Source organism: Agelaius phoeniceus, chromosome 3, assembly GCF_051311805.1.
Source record: "Agelaius phoeniceus isolate bAgePho1 chromosome 3, bAgePho1.hap1, whole genome shotgun sequence".
Taxonomy (NCBI): Eukaryota; Metazoa; Chordata; class Aves; order Passeriformes; family Icteridae; genus Agelaius; species Agelaius phoeniceus.
Window position 1 is genome coordinate 102,542,260 of NC_135267.1, and position 23,801 is coordinate 102,566,060.

At 43.2% G+C, this 23,801-nt stretch overlaps 1 protein-coding gene across 6 annotated transcripts in view; it reads right to left on the bottom strand.

Annotated features, from left to right (window-relative positions):
* The window catches only part of ATL2 (atlastin GTPase 2), a 37,889-nt gene extending 14,879 nt beyond the window's left edge, over positions 1–23,010 (bottom strand). For all 6 annotated transcript variants that reach the window (XR_013181527.1, XM_054628904.2, XM_054628906.2 and 3 more), the window contains exons 1-3: positions 22,871–23,010; positions 5,934–6,211; positions 890–1,024 (exon numbers count right to left, since the gene is read on the bottom strand). Coding sequence is in view for 5 of the 6 variants with exons in the window: in XM_054628904.2 (XP_054484879.1) it covers positions 890–1,024; positions 5,934–6,211; positions 22,871–22,931 (474 nt within the window). In the remaining variant the exon portion in view is untranslated. The remainder of the gene's footprint in view (positions 1–889; positions 1,025–5,933; positions 6,212–22,870) is intronic.
* Positions 23,011–23,801: the final 791 nt, after the last annotated feature.

Sequence of the window (23,801 nt, forward strand, 5' to 3'; positions counted from 1 at the left end):
GTTCAAGATCATCACCACTACTGTGGAGTAAATATTTATTAATGACATTAACACTTTGTTTCAGCATAAACACCTCCAAGTACACTTTGCAGTCAAACTGACTTGAGTTAAAAAAGAATCAAGTTGGTGCTTTTTTCTCACTGTTAGACTTAGTCCTTTTTTATAGACTGCTTGCTAAAATTATATGGAAGGACTAGCTTCCAGACCCTGAAGTACTTACAGCCATGCACTACACTTTACTAGAACACAGCTAGAACATATTCTCACCCTTCAAAGAACAGCGTGTGTTACAGAGCTTTTCCCCCCAGCATTTGCCTGTAGAAGGTATTTATAGCCATTACAGATTTACAACATCCCCAGGATAACCCACCCAGCAGCCTGGACAGGGCAGATTTTGCCAAAACAAAGTACTCAGAATGAGACTATTGTTGAAGTTTTCTGCTGGGTTCTAAGAATCAATCTCCAGCCTTACACTGATAACAGTTTCCAGATATGTTACACAGCTGCTCAGTGCAAAGGAAAGCAACCAATGTCCAAACAGCAGCCATGAAATCCATGACATTAAAAGTATACACAGAGGCAAAAATCCTATTTAAAAGTTTTAGAATGATAAAAACAGTTTAGGCTGAAAGGGACCTCTAAAAATAATCTTGTTCCAATCTCTCTGCCAAAGGCAGGGACACCTTCCACTAGACCAGGTTGCTTGGAGCCCCACTGCACCTGACCAGGAACACCTCCCACATGGGGCATCCACAGCCCCTCTGGTTTATTAAAAAAAACCCAAAAAACATCAAACCAAAAAAAACCAACCCACTACACAACCAAACCAGGAAGCCTACAACTCCTGCAAAGGAGACCTTGAGTAAATCAAGGTAAGTTAAGCACTCACCTTTGTTCCATTAGGTTTTTCAATTACAAACACTTCACTCCAAATCTGAATGCCAGTGGTTTCCCGTTCACATCCACCTCTCCATGTAAATCCGGTCAATGGCTCCGTGTTTCCACCTATCCAACAAGGAGAAGTCTACAAAACAAAAGGAAAAACATATGTAAAACCAAGGAGGAGATTTCTATTTTTTTTAACATGCTATGTTTTAGCAGACTTCCACACTGTTATTTCATTTTCCTCAGAGCCAGCCGACAACACTACACAAAATATTACAACAGTGCTACTCTGCTGTGTTTCAAGATCATCCACAAAGCAACCCCATGTATTAGAGTGGCTGTACAACTTTTTAGTCACTGAAACATAAGTGCAAATTTTTTGAGTCTCCAGCACTCAGAGATATTGAGAACAGCACAGTTTTGTCCACCAGTTCCACTCTTACAGCTGAGAAAACTCTGCTCAAACACAACAGCAGATTGTCGCAGACATCTTTTCACTAAAAATCTTTTCTTTAGGATTTCTCCTTCTGAGAAGCTAAGAAGCCTCAGAGACAGAATGTAAGCAATGGTTATCTGCTGCTGTGGAATGCAACAGGTCCACCTGTGATTGGCCCATCTCAGATGTTTATAATTAATGGCCAATCAAGGACCGAGCTATCTCGGACAGAGTCCGAAAGAGCTACCTTTGTTATAATTTTTTTCTTTTCTATTCTTAGCTTAGTTAGCATCTAAAGAAACCTGTCTTTCCATTTCTTTTTAGTATAGTGATAATGTTATATATATATATATATATATATATATATATATATATATATATATATATATAAAATAAAATAATAAATCAAGCCTTCTAATCAGAGAGTCAACATCCTCATCTCTTCCCTCATCCAAGAACCCCTGTGAACACAGTCACAGCAGATATTTCAACTCAGGAACAGCTAAACTTCAGCAAGATTCAAAACACCTGATCTTAACCTAATCCTCTCCCTTCCCCCTCACTAACAGCTGGGCAAGCATTTGAGTCCCTGCACTAACAGAAGCCAGCACCAGACTCCCAGTGCCATCTTGCAGAAGCCACAGAGAACAGACAACAACCGAAAGATTCACAGTCTATACTTGCCAGTTACAAAGAAAAGGTCAGTTTAAGAGTTTGATAGATGCCAATCAACCCACCCATATTAGAGCTGAGAAGCTATCTGAGAGGTGAGTACAGTTGGCAGCTAACATTCCTGGCTGATGGAATTGTAATGAGGTCTTCAAGGACAGACAAGGCAGAGCAGCAGCTCACCCACAAGAATTCAGCCATTATATGAGCACATCTAACCCAGAAATGCAGCTCATGCACTGGCAAGTAAGGAGGATGAGCAGGCACCCCAAGGAAGTTTCACTTTGATAGGTTTTTCTGTAGCCCCCTCATCAGTTAAACTGTTGTCTGCCTGCCACTTCTTTCATGGAGGATTTCAGTGTATACAAAGCTTTCTTTCATAGGCTAGAACACAGCTAGCTGGCATAAGAGACATTTAATGAATTGCCTTGAACTGCCCAGAGTAGATTACCAGCCAGGAAAGAGTCCACTGAGAAGGTCAAAGTGGAGATTTCTCAATTCACTTCTGGGCTCTACCTTGCTGACTCCACACTGGCAGTTTTCAGATAACAGCTCAAGACATTTCTTCACAATTCAGAACACAGCATGAGTACCCAGGGACTGTACAGAATAAAAATACTTGAAACAACTAAGTGAAACTGCTTATTTCTAAAGGGGGATGGGAAAAAACCTTCACATTTTTCTCATGCCTAGCAGCATGCAGGCAATCTAGTTCTGCACCAGCATTCTTCCAAATGCTAACAGTGCACCACTCAACTCTGCTACTTAGATCAGACAAGGGTGAGATAAGCAGATGAAAATTCAGAAAATGAACACAGGTATGCAAGTAAAGACTTCTACAGATCTGTACAGTTGTTTGGGTTTGGCTGTTTGGGGTTTTTTTCTTTTGTTTATTTTGACAGGCACACACACCTCTACCAGAGACACTAAGCAAAACCTGAACAGCTTTTCCCTGTAGTTTTTCTATCCCAGAAGATGCTTATGCTTCCACAGACCACTCTAAAAATGAAAGCTCCAAGCCTGCTTTGTGCTGCAGCACACTCCAGGATACAGTTTGACAATCTGTATCCTATCTCATGTACCTGTCAATGGGCTGCAGCTTTCTACTTTTCAAAAAGAATCTGTTATTCAGTATGTTCCATTTTTCTTTTCTACAAGAATACTTTAGCCCATTTTGGTCCAGACATTATTCTTATTTGTATTCCTCCTATTTGTAACAAATCAGATCAAAACTACACAGTTTGACAAGTCCCTCAATGAGCACTAGATATGACCTCATTTGATTTCACAAGTGATTCCTATCACAGGAGACTTTGGTGTTTTAACAGGCTCAGCTTCACCTGAAGCTGCTTCATCTTATAGATGATGTACTTAAGCCAGCTTCTGACTGACCTCTGCATCACTTTGAAGCACTCCTCTCTTGTTACCTGCATCTTCTTTAGCTAAACCTCAGTATTTTAAGTATCCATCCATCAAGCTGGCTTGAAAGATATTCAGGAGATGGGAGGAGGGAAAAAAGGCTCCTACCTGAAATCAAGCTAGAAGCTGCTCTACAATTTTACCTCAGTCCCCCTAAAGGGTAATTTCTCGAACTTTACTCCACACTAAGGAAAAGCCCAATGCAGCTTTATTTGCCTAGTGCATTAATACACAGTACACTTTGAGGATTAATTCAAAATAAGAAGGTGACACTCCTATAAGAAAAATAAAACTTTTACATCTAAACTTACAGGTGTTGCTGCACCCAACTCTTACTAAAGCTTAAGACCACAGGATCCTTGCAGCAGCTTGCTGAGTACACAAGTGCTGCTGTTCCATTTCAAAAGAGCAATCACAGCACTAAGGATCAGTGCTTGAAATGACATGTCCACCTCTCTGAAGGCAGTGATCAACCTCTGCCATGCCAAAATCCTACCTGTGACTTCAGCTGGCACCAGTGAGATTTTTACAATGGCAACTTCCCACATGACCTCTGGCATTCAGTTTAAGACAAGAAAACGAGACTCTGCAGGTTTTATTGGCAAGTTTTTCATTACAAATGTTAATGTCCACATAAAAGGACAGCCCAAAATTGCTTGATTGGCACATGAACTGAATGCAATTGCTTTAGTATTCTGTGTAATATCTAGTTCACAGAAAATACAGACTTGCAATTGAGCCTGACTAAAGATGGAGGGCTCAGAGTAAGTACTGTACCAAGATCTCTCCTCCTGTACTAAATTTGGATAAGCAGAGGATATCATTTGACTTCATACAACTCAAGAGTGCTCCAAAGAGGAGGCGTTGCATTTATCCTCCATCACCCCCAGTTCCCATCAATCAATTTGCAGCAGTTCTGATGCTTGACAAACTCCTTCCCTAAGCCAATTTACGTCACTGAGCTGGCAGAAAAACAATTCAGCAAAGCGCAGTGTCTTCTGATGCATCAGTGAGTTGGATCAGCTCAACTAAGGGTCTGCAAGCCATACATCTTCAGAATGGAAATACCTGGCCAGAAGCAGCACATGGAGAGCAAGACTCCTCTGCTCTTGGTAAGAAACAATTGTTAGAGTAGATGGGAAAGCTTGCTTTCACCTTCAGTTCAAGAGAAACAAATGCTATTTTGAAGGACATTTACAGAAAGCTGAGAAAAGTTTTCTATAAGTGCACAATAAAGGAAACAGAGAGGCCTGATACACAAGGCTGAAACAGCATTTCAATCTGTTTTGCTATATGAACGTTTGTTTTATTTCACAATCTGAAAATTAAGAGTATTTGTTTAAAGCCCAGCCCTTCTGTTTTCAAAAGGACACTCACACTACCTCTGCCCAGCAGCCCAGCACCTTGCTCAGGTCACTGGATGCAGGAGTTTGCATTTTTCTTTGTTTGCAGGGAGTGGTGGGGGTTTTATTGTTTGGTTAATTTTGAACACCATCCATAATAAATGAAACCTTCTTCCTCCCTAGGTTAAAAGAGTCTCAAGAAGTTAGAAGTACCAGCTTGCTACTCTGGATTCCCCCTACCCTGAGACTCTATCTTCAGGGTCCTTCTTCCACAGCTCTTGCAAAATAAGGGAGAGGAACTCAATAACAGGCACCACTGGGATTGAGAGAAGGAAATCTTCATTTGCTGACTATCAGCAGCTTTTCTGCTGCACTCTCATACTTCTTGTAACTGCAGAGTTCATCTTCATTTCCCCTCAACCCAGCTAGCACAAATTAGCTCCAAAGAACAGTGAACTTTAAAAAAGGAATCAGTTCTGAGTTTCTAAGAACTTTGAAAAGCAACAAAACACTGACCTGTCAATATTCATAAAGCAGATTAAAAGAAACACCCCACAAACTGTAACAGGCAGATGTGTATGGTTCACAGAACACCCTACGCCACCTTCTCCATGTAAGCCAAGGGCTCAAAACAAGACAACGCTAGACAAAAGCTACAAACTAAAAGAAAAAATTAAATTTTGGATCAGGCTTTAATCAATCAATAACTTAAAAGGATTTTAAGTTCCTGTACTGCATTCAGAAATGCATTCTAAGCAGCAAAAAGGAAACTCTCTCCTTTTTGTCATACATTATATTTAAGCAGATTTAGCTATCTGGTAAGACTTATTTTTGCAACAGTGGGCAAGTGAGTGCTATAATATGACTTCAGGAGATAAAGTCACAGCAAGGCTCCTCCAAGTCACCACCTGGAAAAGCCCTTCCCTATTCAAGTTCTTCTTGTGTCCACTTACACTGGGACACCAATAAATTCCCTTGATAACTGCAAGATAGGGTACATTGAAAAGCTGTCACTTAAATACCCTTCCTTCAAGTGTAGAAGCAGAGTAGCTGACTTCTCCTCCCCCAATATATCAGAAAATTTTTATTTGCTATATTTATGCTCAATTTAACAAACACAAAGAGAAATTACTAAAATACCAAAGTACTTTTCTCCTGCAGGAAAAATTCAAACTACTCACCCTGTTATACATGTATCTAAGCATGAAGTCCAGCAAAAAAGATTTTCCTTTGCGGAAAGCTCCTGCTACAGACACAACTACTATGTTAAGATCTTTAATATGTTCCTGAAGCAAGATTTTTTCCAAAGCTGATTCATCTAATTCAAAGTTATGGTCATCTTCATGAGCAAGGACAATCTGTATGGGGCGCGGCTTATCCAGTTCCACCTCGTCATCTGAGTCCGGCAGGGCATCCGAGTCCGGCAGGGCATCGTCCTCCTCTTCTTCATAAAGCTTACCTGCAAATTGACAGGTGACAACACTTTAGTGAGGCACAGCTTAGGGAACAACACTTTTTCTTTTATTGTGAAGCATTGAGCTGGGCTTACATCTCCAGCAGCAAGGGTGATGTTCTTGGGAATGCCAAGAGGTCAACAGAAGCTCCCTGTCCATTTTCATCAGCTTTGTGTCTAGCCTGTATTTCAGATCTTCTCTCTTTCAGATATTCTTTATGTATTAAGGAATCACAAAAAAACCCAACCCTGATTTTCAGCTTCAAAACCCCTTTTAAAGGCATCTTAAGTCAAGGACCTTTTATCTGGGTAAAAAAAGAATCATTTCAAAGAAGCTTGAAAGAGGACTAAAAAAGGGCATTTTTATATCACCACCTTCTTGTTGTAAGGGTGTCAGGGGAAATGAATGTTTTCTGTCAACAGATTTGTTTGCCAACAGGTACAAGCAAGACCATGGATCTAGAATGGAAGCCCCGGATAACAAACACCAGATGAATAAACTCCTCTCTAATTCCAACACTGTTTCAAGTCTCAATACAGCACAGACTTCAGAATACCTATTCCCTATTTGCAAGACAATAAACTACTGAACATGTGCATGCCCTAACACTTCTGGGATAAGAAAACAAACAAACAAAAAAAAAACCATTGAAGCAGTTTCTGGCTTCATATTCTTCCCATAATGCACTATTAAACAAGATTTAGCAACAGTAAGTATCAAGTCTTTAAAAACAGTTAAGAGACTACTTTATACACAATTTAACAATTAATACCCTTTCAGGATAAAACAGTAGCTGAAAAAAGTATAACTCAGATTAAAGCTAATGAATGTAAGGTAACATAGCCCTTCAGACACACACTATATCAGTGCAAATATCCTATATTCCTGACTTCTAGAATTCAGGAGTTAATTGGATTGGAGGCCTAAAAGAAAACCAAACTACCCTATCCAAGGTGAAGTCTCCTCTCTTGTTCAGGCACCACAACACTGAAGTTTGTCCCACAGCACAAATCAACTCTACCATTCCTGACAAGCATCTGGAGAGCTTCTTTGTGCTTACTGAATTGCCTCCCACTCCCAATTTAAATTCTGCCATGTTCTATTGGAAGCCCATGTGCAAAAACCTGACCAAGGCACCTTCCTACCAGTTACTTATCTGGGATTATCACATATGATTTTCGGTACACTGTCCTTCTAGTCATGTTTCCATTTCCCAGCCAAGGCAGCAGCAGCCACCCCCAATCCCTTGATGTGTTGCTCACAGAGAGGTTTCCTGTGGCAGCAGCCCACAAGAACACAAGAGTGTTCTCCTGCAGGATGCATCCATGAGGCACCATGGAACACACAGCTTCATTCATTCATGGCAGAGAACCTGCCAATGCTCACAGCACCTGCCAAGTCGTTCCTGTCAGACTTTGCATGTGAGGTACCATTCTCAGCAAAAGACTTATGAGCAGGGCTCCAGTTTTGTGGATGTAATGAGACACTGCAGTTATCACCATAAATCTGAAAAACTGCTAACACAGTGACCCTGAAGTTTCTCCAGCAATTTTCTCCTTACCTAGCTCTGACAACACCTCATTTAATTGCAAAATGACAGAGAATGTTTCCACTTCCAAACATCCAATCTTGTTCTGTCCCAAAGCCCAACGGTATTAAATCTTGAAAAAAATTGGTTTGAACATACTAAGCTTGCATGGTGCTTGGTTTGAACAGGAAGTACACTTGAGTGCCTAAATCCTAAGCAGCTAGAACTAAACCGCAACATTATCCAAGTGGGTGTGCAAAACAGTCCCCAGCATCACCCTAGCTCAAAGTGATTAATACAGCAGGCCAAAAAATTGATTATACTAGCAGGCCTGACAACTGGAAGAAGTAACTTTTAAAAGAAAATCCATCAACAGGACACCAAACTATACAAACTACACTGACACTGACTGGTCAGCACTTCAGAGGAAAGTCTCTCTCTTTTGGCCTCAAGGTTTTGTATTCCCAGATATTAAACAAACCCTATCCTCTTTTTTGAAAGAGTTTCTATACAGGCGTTGCCTCATATAGGCAAAGGATAGGATCCTTTGGAGGCCAGAGAACTTGAGAGGATAGCCTAGGAATGGAGGAACAAAGATTTTGACAATCAGAAAGAAAGCTTCCAGCATCACAGCCTACAAACATAAAGGGAATATTCTATTGATAAAAGTATTGAAGTCAGATAGTTCCAAGAAGAGGTGCCTGTGTTTTAGCAAACACATTCACACAATGTTTCACAGCCTCTGCTTCAAGGTATGTTCCTGGTAGTGCGACTTGGTTACTTGGAACAGCCTCCTATTCTTTTATTTAAATACACACTTCACTTAAATACACAGCTGCAGTAAGGGATTGGATCTGTAAACTGGGGCAGACTGAAAAATGGTTTGAAGCCACACCTGCAGCTTCTCTTCATTCACTTGGAGCCTGACATTAAACATCCTGTCCTACCTGGAAGTCATCAAAACTTGTCAGACCCCAAAGACCTCAAGCTGTAGCAGCATCCTTGTGCCAGCGCAGAGCACAGCCACACAAAACCTCTTCAGGCCAAGGAGATTTCAGAACAAACAAGTGGAATGGACCTTTATCAATAGTTATTTATAAACAAGCAAATTCTCCCTATCACAAGGAGATAGTACTATCAAGAGCTTACACAAAATATGCCCATTAAAAGCTCCCATCTTGTTAACAGCATTCTGCACCACTGAAGCTCATTAACTCAGATGGAACAGGAAAGAAGATTCATCCTAGACTCAACTCCTATTAGATTTCACTTATCAGCAGAAATTGGGAGTCAAGTCCAGAGCACCAACTTGGGTTTGTTAGGTTGGTTTGGGTCAAGTTGGATTGTTGGCTTTTTTTTTCCCCTTTGACTAACCAGCTTAATATATCTACAAGTTCCCAACCTACCTACAGAAAAGACCATCATGGCCATCAGTCAAGCACTTTAGAGGGTGGAGACCTACAGTGCTGACAGCTGTGAAAGCAACTTGATCCATCCAGAAGAGCTGGTTTGATAACTTCGTGCTTGAGTGGCAGAGAACACCCCTCCTTTCAGGATTTTGAACTAGTTGGCAATTAACAGGACACACATTGCACAGGTCAAACATGTTAACTACAGAACAAGTGCCACTGCTTGTCCCAGCAGCATAATCAGCATATGCAACCCTGTCAGGTGTCCTAGGCAGATGTCACACCCTTTTTTGATCCTTTATCCTGACTTGTGGCTGCTCACCCTGTCACTCTGGCTAGTTGCTGTCTCAGGCAGCACTTAGGGAGCCTTTCTAGAAGGCTTCAATATCATGGCCAGAAAGGTCACATTACACTTCCAAGAATTACTTTCAGTACAGCCTCTGGAAACAAAGGTCAGGACAAGAAACAACCCCCTTCAAGGTCCAGTTTTCTGCAAGAGCACTGTGGAAATTCTCAAAGTAGAATAATAAACATGCTGACAGCACTGTCCGGTCAGCTCAGGCCAGAAGTTTAGGTAATTCACAACTCAAAGCCCCGTTCCTTGGCTGTCCCCCATTCCTCACCTGCCCCAGCACAGTCACAGTGTACTACTTAAAACTCAGAATTTAATCTGATTTATTCTAATCCCACAGAATGCTCTAGGTTCTTGCAATAATCCAGTCCCAGCAAATCAAGTATAAAAGACATGATTACTACCTTTAGAAGAGGTGGCATTCACAGAATGGCCACTTCTACACTAACTTCTACTACTACACTACTTCTACTTTCTAGCCTGCTGGACTGTACTATGGATTTGCAAAGTTCAAGGCAGCATCCCTTTATAGGTCTCTATAACAATACATTTCAGTACTGCTACAGAGACAACCAAAACAACAGACTTTTGTTGGTTTGGGGGTTTTGCTTGTTTTTTATAGTACATTTTAACACTTTGCTAAGCCCAGTTTCACCCCAGTAATGGAGTTAGCAACCCAGTACATTCACACAGGGAGTGGTTGTTTTAGAGGAATGTTCCATGTTCTGCACACACAACAGAGAGGCAATGCTGCCTCCCACCACAGGATTAAAGACTGATCGATTCACTCACTCATGGGGTTGATCATATGCTGTTGGAAACTCCCATGTGCACAGAAGATCTGAACCTCAGGCTTTTAGTACATACATAAGAGTCCTCATCTGTCAAACCATATGGCACTAGAACTTGTAGCACAGTGGTGCAGGCCCAGGAAGTCACAGCTATATTTTTCTTTTTTCAGGATGTTAACCTGACCTTTGAAGTTTCTGTAGTACTGAACTAGCAGACTGCAGACTAAGGTCAGATCTGCTGCTCTGTCTGGAGCTGATGCAAAAAGATCATCAACTGGACTTGCCCTTGAGCTCTGCCATCCATTCACACCTATTACTGTGGCTGTTCACCTATCAGTCCCTATGTCATTCTGGCTTCTTCCAACCTGAATTATTCCATTAGAACCTGTGGGCTAATGCATGGCTCTGACTGACACGATCACTTCCTAACCCAGATCAAACAGGCTGGGAAACACAAGAGAAGCAACACTGTGCAGCAAGACACAGAAGCAGACAGATTTGAATGGGAGCAAATATAGCCAAGGGAAGATACTGCCACTCAGTTTCCCTATAAACTCCTCATCTCACTCAGTAACAACTACAGCAGGACTGCTATTTATTCTCACCAGCTAAGTACCCAGAACAAGCACCATTTGTTGAAATACTAAGCCAGATTTTGAGAACAGTAGCTTCTTGTTAATGCAGACAGTATTTCAACTGAACAAACCCCACTAAATAACCCATTTCTTAAACCACGAGGTAAAATGAAAAGCCAATTCCTGCTTCCCCTAAGTACACAGCCAGCAGCTGACCTACTTGTCCTGCAGTGTAAGAACACGAGCGTGAAAACACTCAGACACCTGCACGCTATGAAAATAAGAGACAGCCTGCTTTAAATGCAAGTTCTTCCCTTTAAGCACTTTAGTTGACAGAAAATACAAACAGTTACCTTTAAGTTTCAACCTAAATACAGCTTGAACTCTTTGAACATATTATCCACATCCTTTCATTTAAAAAAGAAAAAAAAGAAAATAGCATATACTAATTGCTAAACTCATTTGGTTTTAGATACAGTAAAGATTTTTGATCAACAAGCACCGAATCACAATTAGTAATTGCTTCTGTGGACAGTGAGTTGAACACAATTGCCCACAAATGCAGCAGAAGATTAAAATATTTTAAATCCCATTTGCTTTTTAGTTTTAAGCCACTTTTATCAGTGTAGCTATCCCTCATCAGTACTTCCATTTGCTCTATCACAAGGAATTTAAAGAGTATAAAGCCATAAATCTTCTAGCTGGTAGTCTTAATATCTTGCTTGCACAGAAACCTGCACTTTGCTAGAAGTCAATTTCAAATCAAGACTTCCAGCACCCCTAGACCCTTCAGCTTTGAGCATCTCTGAACTCTTTTTCCTGGTGCTCTACAGCACCACACATTTGCCTCAATACAACAGCAGTTCAAGTCTCCTGCTCACATTTCAATACAGATGCTTGACAGGCTCCCCCACCATCACCTGAACGGTGAAAAGCAAAACTGAAGTGAGCTACACTAAGCTCAAGCTGTCCTGCTTGAAATTTTGTTCAACCTCCACATGCTGAGGGAGTTCATGGCTTGAATCAAAAGCTTAAAATAATTTATCATGAGGAAACTGCTGCACTGTATTTCAAAGTAAGACATTCTCTCAGTGCTCCACGTAGGAAATTTTCCTTGGAGAGAAGGGAGACAAAGTGCTTAAACATTTCTTGTTTTGATGTAGTGAACGAAGGAAAGTGTAGGCATGTGTGAAGTGAGTTCCAGAGCACAGAAAGAAAATATGTTAACCTTCAAACCTTATTTGGACACAGCTTCTGGGGAAAAAAAAAAACCAAAACAAAACAAAACTCTAGATTTAAGCCACAAAATTGTCCTCTCCTTTTTCCAGCAGTGCTACTCCATGCAATAAACTCACACGAAACTACGGGGCTGCCACAGACCTTAATGCATCACTGCTTTCCTATTGCTGACTAGTAAATAGTGCCAAGTAGCTCGTTTTAAGGCCAGAAATAATTAAATGTTTCGAATATTTCAGCTATAAATAGGACTGGTGAGCTAAGTTCCAAAGACTTGTTTGGACATCCAATAAGACCAATAGAGGAGTAGGGGCAGGGTACAGGGAGAAAGACACATTTAACTCCCTGTGTTCCTTCAGGGCAATGGGATGTTAAAGGGACAGATCTAGAACTGTTACATAACTGTGAGCTGAAGCGAAAAGCACCTGAAGCTACAATTCTGTCAGGAAAGAGGAAAAAGATGATATTCTGATGACCTAGATACCTCTGAAGCACCACAACTAATCAAACAATAGGCTTGTCTACTCCTAAGTGCCTTAAATTGCTCCTCTGCTCAATGGTCGGCATGCAGGAGCAGACAGCTCTCCCCTACACCAAGTACTGATAAGCTGGAATTTTGTGTTCTCCCTTTAGGGGGACAAAAAAGCAAGAAGGAAACTTCATGTAATGAAAGTGTGTAGCAAAAAAAGGCAACCCTCAAATTCAGCTCTTCTCAACGAATACAAGTAAGAGAATGCCAATAAGCAGAGGCTTAGACAGAAGCAGTACAAACCCAGTAAGTTTAAAAAAATATATAAAATGACTGCTTTTTAGAAAGCACATCATGAACTTGGTAAGAAAGATGTTTCACCATAGCTACAAGAAAAATCATGCAGGGTAAGGACAGTGGCAAAGCATGCTTCTCATCCTTCTTCCCCTCTGCCCAAAAATCACAGCTATTAATAGCACACTCACTGAAGGACCGAACAGGATCTCTACCCACAGTAAGATTCACCAGTACTTTTCCAGCCCCCTCAAAGAAAGCTGTACTAAAACACTAAGGGCAGATTAAAGCATTAAAAGGCCTCTTGCTCACTTTTTCTCCCCTTTCTTACCCATCAGGCAGGTTCTTGAGGATGAGAATGAGAGTACTCCAGATCTGACAGTGCCCTAGTTCACCATGAACTCTGGAAATGGCAAGTGACAGCTCCTCATGAACACTGAAAGCTAACTGGATCCTTGCAGGCCACACACATTTAAACCAGGCAGACTTCTGCTTGTATTTCAGAGTGATTTTATTCAAGGTTGTTGCTCACTCAAGGAGTCAGTATTTTCTAATTGGTTTAGGCCATAACTGTGTTCTATGTACCTTGTATGTACCCTCATGTCAGCAGCCAGTAATTTAAACAACGAGCAGCTAACCTAAATTGGTATTTTGAGCTAGAACAGGGAGAGAAGAATGAAGTGAAAGACACCAACTGCAATTACCCCATGTTTGGTCTCTCAGTTGCCAGTCAGAGGTGGTTTAGTGACCAAGGTGCATCTGCGCCACAGCCCCAGAGGAGCTCAGCAGAAAGCAGCGAGTGCTTCCTTTTGCTGTACTCAAGGTATGCCAGAGGGTCAGGTGTCCTACTCATCTCCAGCATAAACAAGTTGTCACTCACAAACACCAGTGTAGGGAAACACAGTAAACCAAAGAGGCTCAAACCTTTCGTTTTTGCTTTTAGCAAGCTGAATGGCAGGAGCAGTGTGGCCAGCAGGATGAGGGTGGTGATCAATGTCCTGTACTCAGCACTGGTGAGGCCACAGCTCAAGTACTGGGTTCAGCTTTGAGCTCCTCACTGCAAGAAAGACCCTGAGGTGCTGGGGGAGGGTCAGAGCACAACTCTGATAAGGAGCAGCTGAGGGAGTTTAGCCTGGAGAAAAGGAGGCTTGGAGTGACCTCAGCAATCTTTACAATTCCCTTAAAGGAGGCTGTAGTGAGGTGGGGGGTGGTCTCTTCTCCCAGGTAACAAGTGACAAGATGAGAAGAAATGGCGCCAAGGAAGGTTTAGGTTGGATATTGGGAAACATTTCTTCATGGGAAGGATGTTCCAGTCAGGCACTGGAACAGGCTGGCCCAGAAAGTGGTGGAATCACCATACCTGGAAGAGTTCAAAGAACAAGTGGATGTGGCACTTGGGGACATGCTGTTAGTGGTGAACACAGCAGCACCAGGATAACAGCTGGACTCTGATCTTACAGATATTTTCTAACCTTAACAATTCAATGCAGCTTCCAACTATAGGTGCTCTTTCAGCCCAACCTCAGTTCACACTCAGCTTCCCATCTCTCAGTTCCTGCAGCTAAGAGAGCCTTCCAGTCAGTTCTTCTAGCACTGAACCCCAGAATCCTACATTTCATTTCAAAGAACAAAGGACTGTACAGAGAGCGTAGGTTTCTTTAAAAAACTGTCTTATCTAGATCCCACAGTTTGCAAAACTGATACAGTAACTACCTGCAGACAACTCCATGAAGTATTTCAGCTTCTTCTTCTCCCTTCTTAAATGTTCTTAACTTGGTAGGGCCACTGACACCCATCAGATGAAAGGGAAGCATAACAGGAGAAACACATGTGTCAACACAACACCTAGATCAACAATGGGAATCAAAACAGGAAAAATATTCCACACAAGGCACAGTTAAACAGAATTGAAACAAAAAAAAATTTTTAATCATATTTTGTATGTCTTCACTTTATCTCCACAGGAAGAAGAGAATTTTCTCACACAGCTATAACAAAAATAGTTTTTATCAGGGTCCCTGCTACTAAGCATGTAGAGAAGCAGGCCTTGGCTTGCCATATGCCTTTCCTGCAATTAACCCATAGTCCCATAATAACTGATACAGTACCTGAGTCCATACACTTCAAAGCCCCACACATACTGCCACAACTCCTGAGTCTCTGCCAGGCATCATTGCTGCTGCTGCTACACACAAATCCCTTGTTAAGGCAACAGCTCAAGGTACATTAATTCTGCCAACAGGACAGTGCCAGTAGCTGCCTCCTCCCCTCTCCCCGCTGCCTCTTCAAGCCTGTTTCAATAGCACAGCTGAGTCTTAACCACCCACTCACAGGGGCTCTCCCACTCTTTCCCATTTCCAGCACCATGCAGCACCACACTGTCTTTCCTGCTAATTCTGCCACACATCCACCGCTGCTTAGAGTCGAGTCAGCTACCGAAGCCAAACCAGCAGAAAAAGCAACCCAATACAAGCAGTTTCCTACAGACTGTATCACCTCAAACAGAAATCCAACCAGCACTAGAACTGAAGACAAACAAACAGCAGAGGCACACAGTCTCCTCTGCAGGGCACAGTTCAGCTGCACTGTTGAACAGCCATGGGCTGCTGCCCTCTGTGCTGGCACTGCTGTCCCAGGTCCGGCACCAGCTTATCCTGGACACCAAGAGATGTGCTCTGCACCCCACAGCCTCTGAAACAGCCACACAGCACCGCTGAGGGGGAGGCACAGACTGCTTCACTGGGCACCGGTGCCAAAAGAAAAGTTCAGCTCTGTAACTACAAGCCAGTTCAGCTGGAAAATTTCTCCAGACTCCCAAAACTCACAAGTACAGTTAAGAAGCATATTCATGTAAGAACTGACTTGGTGATATGTGATAACACTGCAAAGATGGGTAGACAACTGGGCTGTAACTGGATCTGACTGTGTGTTGCCAAAGACTTGTCTCTATCTGAATAAAGTCCAGATTTAGGCTGGGGTAGCCAACACATTTGTTAACCTTCACTTAAGAACAAGGTTTCCTTCCCTTACAAATAGAGGCTGCCACAGGTTTCAGTTTGTCAGTGTTACAGGCCAGGACGTGTGCCTGCTAGGAAGACCTCGAGCTTGGCACAGTCCTTCCTGCACAGGAGGAATATTCTCTTGAACACACCTAGGGAATGCACTGCACCTGCTGAGAGCTGGGCCTACTACAGAGGAGATGAGAAAAACACTGATTTCAATATCACTCGTGAAGTTGTCCCAAGGACATTATAACCACACACTTGAGCAGCTCAGCTCCATACAAGCACCTTTCTATGTTCAAAGGGCTCAAGGCTCACCCAGTCACCTAACAATTTTTAACATCATTCACAACTCTTGTCACCACAGAAACATCAGCCACTGCTACAAAACAAGTCTCGACAAGAGCATTTTTAATTTTTAAACACATTTTCCTGAGACGGGAAATGCCATTGTCATGTGTACATTGATGGCTGCTGGCCAGGCAAGCCTAGAGGTACAGAAGTGAAAGAAGTCAGCAACCTCAGGTGTAAGGCAAGCCACACTTATCATCCCAACAAGAACAAACACAGAGGGGGCTGCTTACTACTTCTCTTCACATCAAGGTCTCAACTTGTCTAAACACATCTGGACAATCAAACTGCTTTCCTGCAGGACTACCCTATGCTGAGACCACAGTGGTTTAATATACATCTTCCACTTAGGTGAAGAAGAAAGAGGCAAATACAATTCTACAAAGTGTGTACATTTTAGCACAACCCTCCAACCAACAGTGTAGTCTCTGTAGATGATACTTAATGTCCTAATTTGGTGGATCCATGAAATCTTTCCTTACAATACACAGAGTAAGCTCTGGGGAGAAAAGGCTAGGATTATAAGATGAACTGAAACAGAGAAAGATAGCAGTGTGCTCCTCTTCAAAGCTCACTAAAGCTTAATCTAGTCCTAATGCACCAAGTAATAAATCAACAAAAGATTAGACTAAAGAACAACTCAGTTTGATATTTGATTAATGACACAGTGATATGTCTGCCACTCAAAGTATTTAGAGCAAGTACACATTTGTATTTTCACATTTGTAATATTCAGTATTTTCACAAGCCAACTTCCAACCTCTTCAAAAGCACCAAATTGCATTTCAAGGGTCTTCTCAAACAAGCAAGATTTGTCATAGCATCTGAAGGTTTTACAAGCACTTAACCACATTTGCTATCCAAATGTTCACAGCGTGTTCATTTTTCCATTGAAAAAAATTAAGTTTAAAAACAGAAGTCACATTTCTGAATGTTTGTACCAGAAGTATTTTATTTTGAAAGGGTTTTTGCCTTTTAAATCTCAACACATAACATGCAGGTCTTCAGCAGCTATTTCCATAGTACTATTAGCTTTAGAAAATACTCCAGTTCTACGTCCTAACCCTCAAAATCATTATTTACTGCACTTTTCCAAACAATTTATTAGCAACAAGCCTGACATACTAGCAGTTCAAAAGATTTCCTTTTAAGAATTCTGAACTGCTCTCCCTTCCTATCCTAATGACAAGCTTAAGACTTTGCTCCCTGAAAGATAAGTGTTAACTGCTTTGAGGGCAGCTTCAAGGCAATGTTTAAAATCTTAAACATAGTTCCTTAGTTCAAGATTACAAAGTATTTAAGAAACTTAATTCTCTTAAAAGCAAGATGACTTCTTGCTTTAAGAAAGTGATTTGATTACATCAAGAGCCTTAACCTCATTTTCTACAGCAGTTATTTTCACTATTATTTTATGTCTAAGCAATACATTAAAGGAGGCCAAGCTTCTGTCTCCATGCCTAGGAGTTCACATACTTCAAGCGACTGTTCCTCCCCTGAAATCAGGGCTGTGATGATTCCCATATTAGGCAAAGGATTGACAGATTGAACCTTTTATTTCCCAGAAGTTTACAGCTCCCCCAGTAGATCACACCACACGGACCAAGGCAAATGAACACCTACAAGAAAAAGCCAGAAGATCCTTTCTTTCATGCAGAAGAGGTTGAGGAGGGGAGCAAGACAGCAAGTTGGCAGGCAGTATTATCACAGGATTGGGTTTAAAGAAACAGCTAAAATAACAGCACTTAGTCTTCCACTCAGCAGTACCACCCTGCTGGAGGAGATAAGAGGTGAGAACAACTTTTCAAAGTATGCACAACACAGGGAAAGCAGTCCCAACACATCAGTACAAGCAGTTGACACATGTTCTCCAACAAGTTTCTGTAATTTTCAATCCAAGTGAAAAAAAAAAGGCACCTTGTTATCCTGGAGGTATTACCCAATACATTGCTCAGAAAGACATTCCAAATATTTTACTGAGACCAATAAGAATTGGTAAATTCAACATGCTTATCTCTGAGGTGACAGTGGGAAAATAAATGCATTATAATTTGACATGAACTACAGACTGGAACCTGATTCTGATGTCACTGGAACAACAACTGCGTAAGAGCAAATTAGGTTCTACTCTCAAATATCAGTTCAGTGGGAATTGCATTCTACATTCCATGTCTGCAATCTGTGCAATATCTTAGAAGTTCAAGTCTTCAACATTTTGGCTTCTATTCCAGTCCTTTATAAGAAATCTGCTATGACCTGCAGTAGCAAATCCCACCTTGCCATGCAAAAATCACCAATATATAGGGCTGGAAATGCAATCATCATTTGCTCATCATCTGCACTGACAATAAAGCTGAAAATACATTTAGAAAAAAAACCAAAACAACAAACTACATGAGACATCTCTCATCCTAGTAAAGCATATCAGTATTTTCCCCATACAAAGGGTAAAGAGAGTCCAAGTAACCAAGCTATGAACAAAAAATCCTTCCCCAAAAGACACTAGGCAGTCTTTTACAAAGACTTTTACCAGTCCTTTCACCTATTACTCCATTACAGACAAGAGCAGGGTCACTCTTAAAATAAGCTGTATTTTCATAAATCATTTCTGCAAAGGCCCAATTGGACTTCTCTTTCACCTTATACTTGATTTTCTATTAGTCCTCCTCGTAAGTTCATCAAGTGGGCATCAAACAGGAATCCCACCATCCATCTTACCTGCATTTACTCATGTAAGTTCCTCTGGACTGCCTTGGATGCTCAGTAGTGCCATATTTGGTGGCAAACATTCTGCTGTAAGTTTTTCCAACCTTAAAGAGAAGCCAGCTACAAACCATAATTAAATTATGGTTAAATAATTAGCATAGTTTTTCTCTTTTTTTCCTGTTTAGTTAATTGAAGAAGATACTTATATAGCTTCAAAGATCTACTATTCTCACACTGAGATATAAAGCAGTCTTGTTACTTCAAGGAGTAACATTGCCGTGGAGCAGCCAAAATTCTCAGTGACAGGTTCCAGACAAACTGAACAGATAACTTTAGGAGGATGTTCACAGGCTTACACATCCTGTAGAGATAATTATGGCCCTAGAACAGGGATGTGGGCTCCCTCCCAAACACAATGGGAGACAGTGAGCTCCTTGCTTTGCTGCAGAGCAAGAACTCCAGTTAAACACCAACTTGGGGAGTTGAAGGAAGGAACTTCAACAGTCCTTCCAAGTTTGATATTCAAAGGGTTTGAAAAAGCTTGGCAAGCAAACAAAGTCTTGTTTTCCTGACAATGAACACTATACAGAACATATTATTTCAGAAACGAACACAAGCTAAAGGTCAGGCAAGTTAGTTACCAATGCTCTCAAAACACAAGTTCTTATTATGTATTAATTTGCTCCTAAAAATGCCTTGATTATAATTCTTATCCTCAAAGACATCGCCTATTTCTTATCAGTCATTTCTTTGCAGTTAACTGAAACTGCAGACATCAATGTGAGCCATGTTTTCACATATTTTTAAAACCTGCTGATCTGCTTGCTCTGGTCTTTCAGACACAAATCCCAACCCCAGAAATGTATTCACGTAAATCAACTCCCTACGCAGCACCATGACCTTAAAATCAGCTACAGGATGAGATAACAATTCTTTGTATCACATCAAGAACAACCTTCCAACACCAAGGAAAGCTACTTCTATCTTTCCTCCAGGACATCTCAGGAAGATCAAGTTGCTGAAAATGTTTTAAAAAAAGAAACCCAGTCATACTTCAGCAAGAGTAAAGTCTGAAGAACCACCATACATAAGTATTTCTGAACTTTTTCAGTTGTTGACTAATGGCAAAATCAGCACATCTGCCTATGCAGAAACTTAGAAAATTTTTTAATGCCTTGTTCACTTTAGATAGTTAAGGTTAAAGATAAAACCTAAAATACTGACAACTAGTATAGTAAGTTCATGAAGTAAATGCAGCCTTCAGCAAGAAGTTGAAAAAATGCACTCAGGCAGGCAGCTCACAGATCACACTGTAGGCACAGCATGCAGCAACAGTAGAAAAAGAAATTAAGTAAATTAAAAGACAAGGCAACAACTCAGCCTGATTTTAAAGTTTAAAACTTCCCATTCAAAGACTGCCTTGAATATCAAAAATCATCCCAGGGATGGGGTCTGTTCATAGTCAAAATACAAGAACAAAAGCAAATTCAAACCTAACTTACATAAGGTAACATTTGAGTGAAATTTGGTAGTTTTCTTTATGAATGTCCTTGAAACTCCCATGGACTGTGATAAGATGTACAACAGTCTGCTAACAACAGGCACAAAGTTAAAAGTACTTTTATTACCGTGCTGAAGTGAAGCCTGTGATGGTGCTGGAGACCAACACCACTATGGTTCACTACCAAGCCAACAAGGACACAGAACTCACACCTGCACTCCCATCTGCCTATTTCATCTGGTTTGGAAGTTGGGAAGCTCAAAGCTGGGGACAATGTGATGCAGCCACCAGGAGAGAAGTGCTCCTCTATTACACTGGAGAAAAATCCCTTCTCCCCCAGCAGAGCTGCTCCTGTCCAGGCTAGCCAGCACGAGGCAGTGTACCTTCCATTATTAGGGCAGGAAGAGAAAACAACTCCTCATCTATCACAGGACCTCACTCCAGTCAGTGCTACTTCATTAGTACAGCCAGTAAGCAAATATTAATCACTGATATTCAAGCAAACCACAGGGACTGCAGTTGACACAAGGTACCTAAGAAGTATTAGGACTCTTGTAAGACGTGGCTCAAGTATTCCTGTGCACCCAACACAAACAAGAGCTGCCCAGCCTCCTAAACCAGGACAGACTGTCATGTTTAAAAACAATGCTTTTTACTTGAACAACAATTCAAGTAAAACTCTTCTGTGCTGGGACTATTTCTCTGCTAGGTTTTGAGCTGCAGGCAAGCGAACGTGAAAAGGAGAGAATACAGCCCTCCTCAACTCCACTCCCTGCTTTCAAAATAATTCCAGCAGAAAAAACAAAAAACTAGTGCTAGTGCTATTATTTGAGGAGGTGCTGTAACAGGATTATTGATTTCAGGGTAAGCTAGGACATAACAGCTGTTAAGCAACACTCAGTAATGGTACAGGAGGAGTTAAAGGCCTCTCCTGTTCCACTGCTGCTCTTGTAACTATTCCAACCCATCCCTCTGCTTTATTTCACTGTGCAGAAATCCCTTCAGCAGGCAGGCACAGACCATCCACACAGACCCTATCACCTAAGCTGTTCCATGACTAAAGTTCAGATGCAACTAAGAGTGACATGTGCATGTTTCCACTGCTGATGATGACATAGCTAATTAAAGGCCATTTATTACAGGTGTGCTGGAACTTTTATGACCTTGAGAAAACTATGCAATAATCTAACGCTTGGAGATAATTAAATGACACAGTGGCAAAAACACAGAACACTGAAATCAAAGAAAACTGAGCAGTGTTGGGAGAGAGAGAGACCAGCCCTTGAGCAGTAAAGCAGTATCGCATCCTCAACTTCAATCTCTTGGGCTCTTTTAAATTATTCAAATTGCAATGCTGCCAAACACAATCAAACTTTTCCTGATGCTTAGAACCACTGCCTTTTCCTCCCTGTAAATCAAGCCAGGTGAGTTGTCATTCTGTATCTCCCAGTTTATAGTGCAGCTAGATTTCCCTATCGCTAGTTGGCTTGCAAATCAAGCAATTGAAACCAATCGTGGCACATGGCATCTGCTAGGTTTTGTTTAATTGTGCCCAGCCCAATCTTTCTGCTTCCAAATTAAGTGAGAGTTACACAACAAAGATGTTAAAATAGTTCACTGTTCCAGTGCAGTGCTAAAAACCTCACATGATCCAAACTCAGCGTTCGAGGCAGCACAAGCCTCACAAGTCCCAGGTGCCCCCTCGCCAAGCGTACGGCAGGGAGACTGCTACGAGCTCTGAGATTTTAAGCCGTTCCTGAGAAATAACCATACTTTAAGAAGCACACTGCGCAGACTCCAGCACACCCGAGGCTGAACACCCAGCCAAAGCCATGTCCCATCCCCACCGGGGGATAGATTACAGGCGGGAGCAGCGCTGACAGCGGAGCGCAGCAGCTCCATGTGGGGGACGTGCGACAGGGATCGGTCACCTCCTTCCCCGAGCTGCCCGGGGCTGCTCCCTCCGCGAGCGGACGCGGCCCCGGGAAAGTCGGCGCCCTCCGGGCTGCCTGGCTCCGCTCCCGGCACTGTGAAACGCCAGCGCCCCGCGGCCCCGGGGCCGCAGCCCCCGCTGCTCCCGGGGCTGAGGCACCCACGGTGAGGCCCGGCCGCTCCGCAGCGGGGAATAAGGTCACCGACAGTGGCCCCCGGGCCGCCCCCGCTCCGGCACGGGCCGCCGACCGCAGCGGGGGAGGCCCCGGCAGCGGAGCGGGAAAAGCGCGGTGACCCCGCCGGGGAGCGACCGCGGGCCGGGCGCGGGGGCCGCTGCCGCGATTTCCCCGCCGCCCCTCGGGGGCGGGCGGCCGCCCACGCCATTTTGAGGAGGGGGGAGACACGGGGGCCTTTCCCGCGGCGCCGCGCGGAGCCGCCAGGCCGCCCAGCCCCGCGCTCCGGACCGACCTCGCGAGCGCAGCCCCGCCGCCGCCCCCGGCGCTGCCGCCGGGCCTCGTTACCTGCCGGGGCGGGCCGGTGGCGGGCCGGGCCCGCGCGCCGCGCCGCGTCCCTCGCCGCCATCTTGTCCGGGTTTAAAATTAACTCCCCGTGACGTCAGAGCTCCGCCGCGAGACCTTTATCGCCCGCCGGCGGCGCGCGGGGCGGGGCCTCGCGCCGGGAGGGGCGGGACCGGAGCGGGGGCTGCAGCGGGAAGGGGGAAACGCTGAGGGGCCGGGCGGCGGGAGGGCAGCGGACAGAGAGAGCGAGACAGACAAACAAACAAATAGACAGACAGACACACACATACACACAGAGACACAGACGTACACACAGGCCCAGCTGCCCGGCCCAGCCCCCGGGCTGAGTGCTTCCCTCACGGCACCCGCGTGCGCTGAGGTGGAGCAGTGGGGCTCCAGCGGGGCACAGGGCGAGGAGGCCCCCAGGCCATACAAACACCTCCTCAGGCAGCGCATCCTTCAGGGATCCCTCCCTCCCTCGGCCACAGCTCGCTCCTGTAGAGCTCACAGCCGGAGCGTCACCCGTGTGCTGGTGTCCCCCTGCGCCCTCACCCTGCTGGGCCCTGGGGACAGCCAGGAGAGCGACCGGACCGCTCTGCATTTCCAGCCCTAACTCCAGCTCCTCACTCCTCACCGTAGCACTGCTCCTGCACTGGGGCTGGAAACACGCAGGACAGCTCTAAATCAGAACAAGCCACACAAATTTCCAAGGAACCAAACATTCCTGCTGTGTCTGGGGTTTGCAAGAGTCTTGCTCCTCTCCATCCGAACTGACCTTGCTTCATCCTTTTCAAAAGGCCAGCTGTGAAAGTGAGCTGCCCTTACTGCATGAAGTTTTTAAGTCTGTGAGGTTTCCTATTGCTAAAGGTTGTGTAAACCTTCTCAGGCAAATTGGTCAGTATGACCTTGTCACTTGTTAGAAGAACACAATGTC